At 49.4% G+C, this 1703-nt stretch overlaps 1 protein-coding gene across 1 annotated transcript; it reads right to left on the reverse strand.

Moving 5' to 3' along the window:
* Positions 1 to 394: 394 nt before the first annotated feature.
* Positions 395 to 1703, reverse strand: LOC129307488 (polygalacturonase inhibitor-like). Its single transcript, XM_054948467.1, has one exon. The coding sequence runs from the start codon at positions 1604 to 1606 to the stop codon at positions 608 to 610; it is 999 nt and encodes a 332-aa protein (XP_054804442.1). The 5' UTR covers positions 1607 to 1703; the 3' UTR covers positions 395 to 607.

A 1703-nucleotide genomic window follows, 5' to 3' on the forward strand; every position in this document is an offset into this window, starting at 1 on the left:
TTCGGGCTACTCTTAAATGTTATAAGAGCAAAGGAAGCATCCACCAGCTGCAAGTGACACCCGGCCGGAGTCGGTTTATTGGTCACATCTTTGTCATATCAGTATGCCTGCTTCCTTGATTAGAACGCATATTCCTGCTACTGATATGTTGATAGACCATGGAAGGCTATGTACATTTCCCGTAAATATTAGATTTAAAGTCACTAAGAAAAATATTTATACTAAAGACTGTTCAAAAAAAGGAAGCAAATAAAAGGGTGAGTAAGCGGGCGAGCTGTTAGCCAGTCGTGCTCAACAATGCTCGAGCGTGGCGGATTACTGCTCGACAATGCTCAAACGAAAAGGATCATCCATCGGGGTATTCCATGAGCTGATATTTTTCGCATTCATGTCGAAAGTTGTAATCTGAATAATTTATTATATGCTCTCTGTGCTGGGCATTAAAATACACTAGGATACAAATGCCATCAGTAGTAGTTTGAAATAGATTTATTCGGAACTGGAAAGTAAGTTAACTGCCATGGATCATCTCCTCTTCTGTCCTTCCACAGTATGATTAGTAAATAGCGAGAAATACATAGAAGACGGTGGCGTTGAAGGGCACGACCTAATCTAGTCCCTTGCAGGCGGGAAGCGGAGATCCACAGAGGCACTTGTTATGAAAATAGGCAGACACATCGAACCGCTGCAGCCTCCCACCCTGAGGAATTTCACCACACATTCTATTATAACTCACGTTGAGCATCTGCAAAAAATCCACCGCCTTCAATCCCTGGGGAAGCGTCCCGTATATCATGTTATGATTCAGGTCCAACGATATCAAGCTGGCAGGGAATTCCACCCTGCCGACATCGAACGACAGCAAGTTCCTCGACAAGTCCACCATCTGGGTCGTCTTGTTGGGCCCGAAAAGCATGTAGGCATCGCCTTCCAGTCTGTTTCTCTGCAACTCTATACGGGACGGGTCCTGGTTGGCGAGGGACGGTGGGATTCTGCCAGAAAGCTGGTTATGGGACAGGAAGAGGGCAGGGGAGGAGTTGAAGGAACCAAAGGAGTCCGGAATTGGGCCGGTGAGCTTGTTGCGGTCCAGGCTGAGAGAGATGAGCTTGGGTAGCAGAGAAAGAGAGCCGGGAATTGGGCCGGAAAGGTTGTTGAAGGAGAGGTCCAAGAACTGGAGGTTTTGAAGACGAGCGAGGGAGTCGGGTACTGGGCCAGACAAATTGGTCCAGCTGATGGTGAGGTAGCTGAGGGAGGTGAGCTTGGAGATGGCGGGGGGGAGTGGGCCCGTGAGGTTGGGGAGTTTATGGAGAATCAGGGTCTGGAGGTAAGGGAGATCGGCGATGGAAGGTGGGATTTGGGAGGAGAAGTTGGTGTCGGGTACGGAATTGAGAATGGAGAGGGAAATAATACGGTGGGTTTTGCGGTCACACTTGACGGTGTACCAGTAGCAGCAATCGGTATCGGGGCTCCAAGAGGCAAGAAGGTAAGGGTCGTTGAGGTCATGCTTGAGCTGGAGGAGTGCTTTCTTGTCGGCCGGGTTGCAGAGCACCGCCAGAGCAGGGGAGATGAGCATCAGAAGGAGGCATAGACGAAACACGAGGGCCATGACTGGGTGGATGGTGGCTGGATGGGTGATGGTGTGATGGATGAATGATCCATTTATATAGAAGGCGGAAGAATGTGATGTATGAAGTGACGCCGGC

Source organism: Prosopis cineraria, unplaced genomic scaffold (assembly GCF_029017545.1).
Source record: "Prosopis cineraria cultivar Desert tree isolate PC_DT_omini unplaced genomic scaffold, ASM2901754v1 PC3, whole genome shotgun sequence".
NCBI classification, from domain to species: domain Eukaryota; kingdom Viridiplantae; phylum Streptophyta; class Magnoliopsida; order Fabales; family Fabaceae; genus Prosopis; species Prosopis cineraria.

Excerpts from the sequence above, each read along its gene's own strand:
- LOC129307488 (XM_054948467.1), bottom strand. The coding sequence starts at position 1,606 with ATGGCCCTCGTGTTTCGTCTATGCCTCCTTCTGATGCTCATCTCCCCT.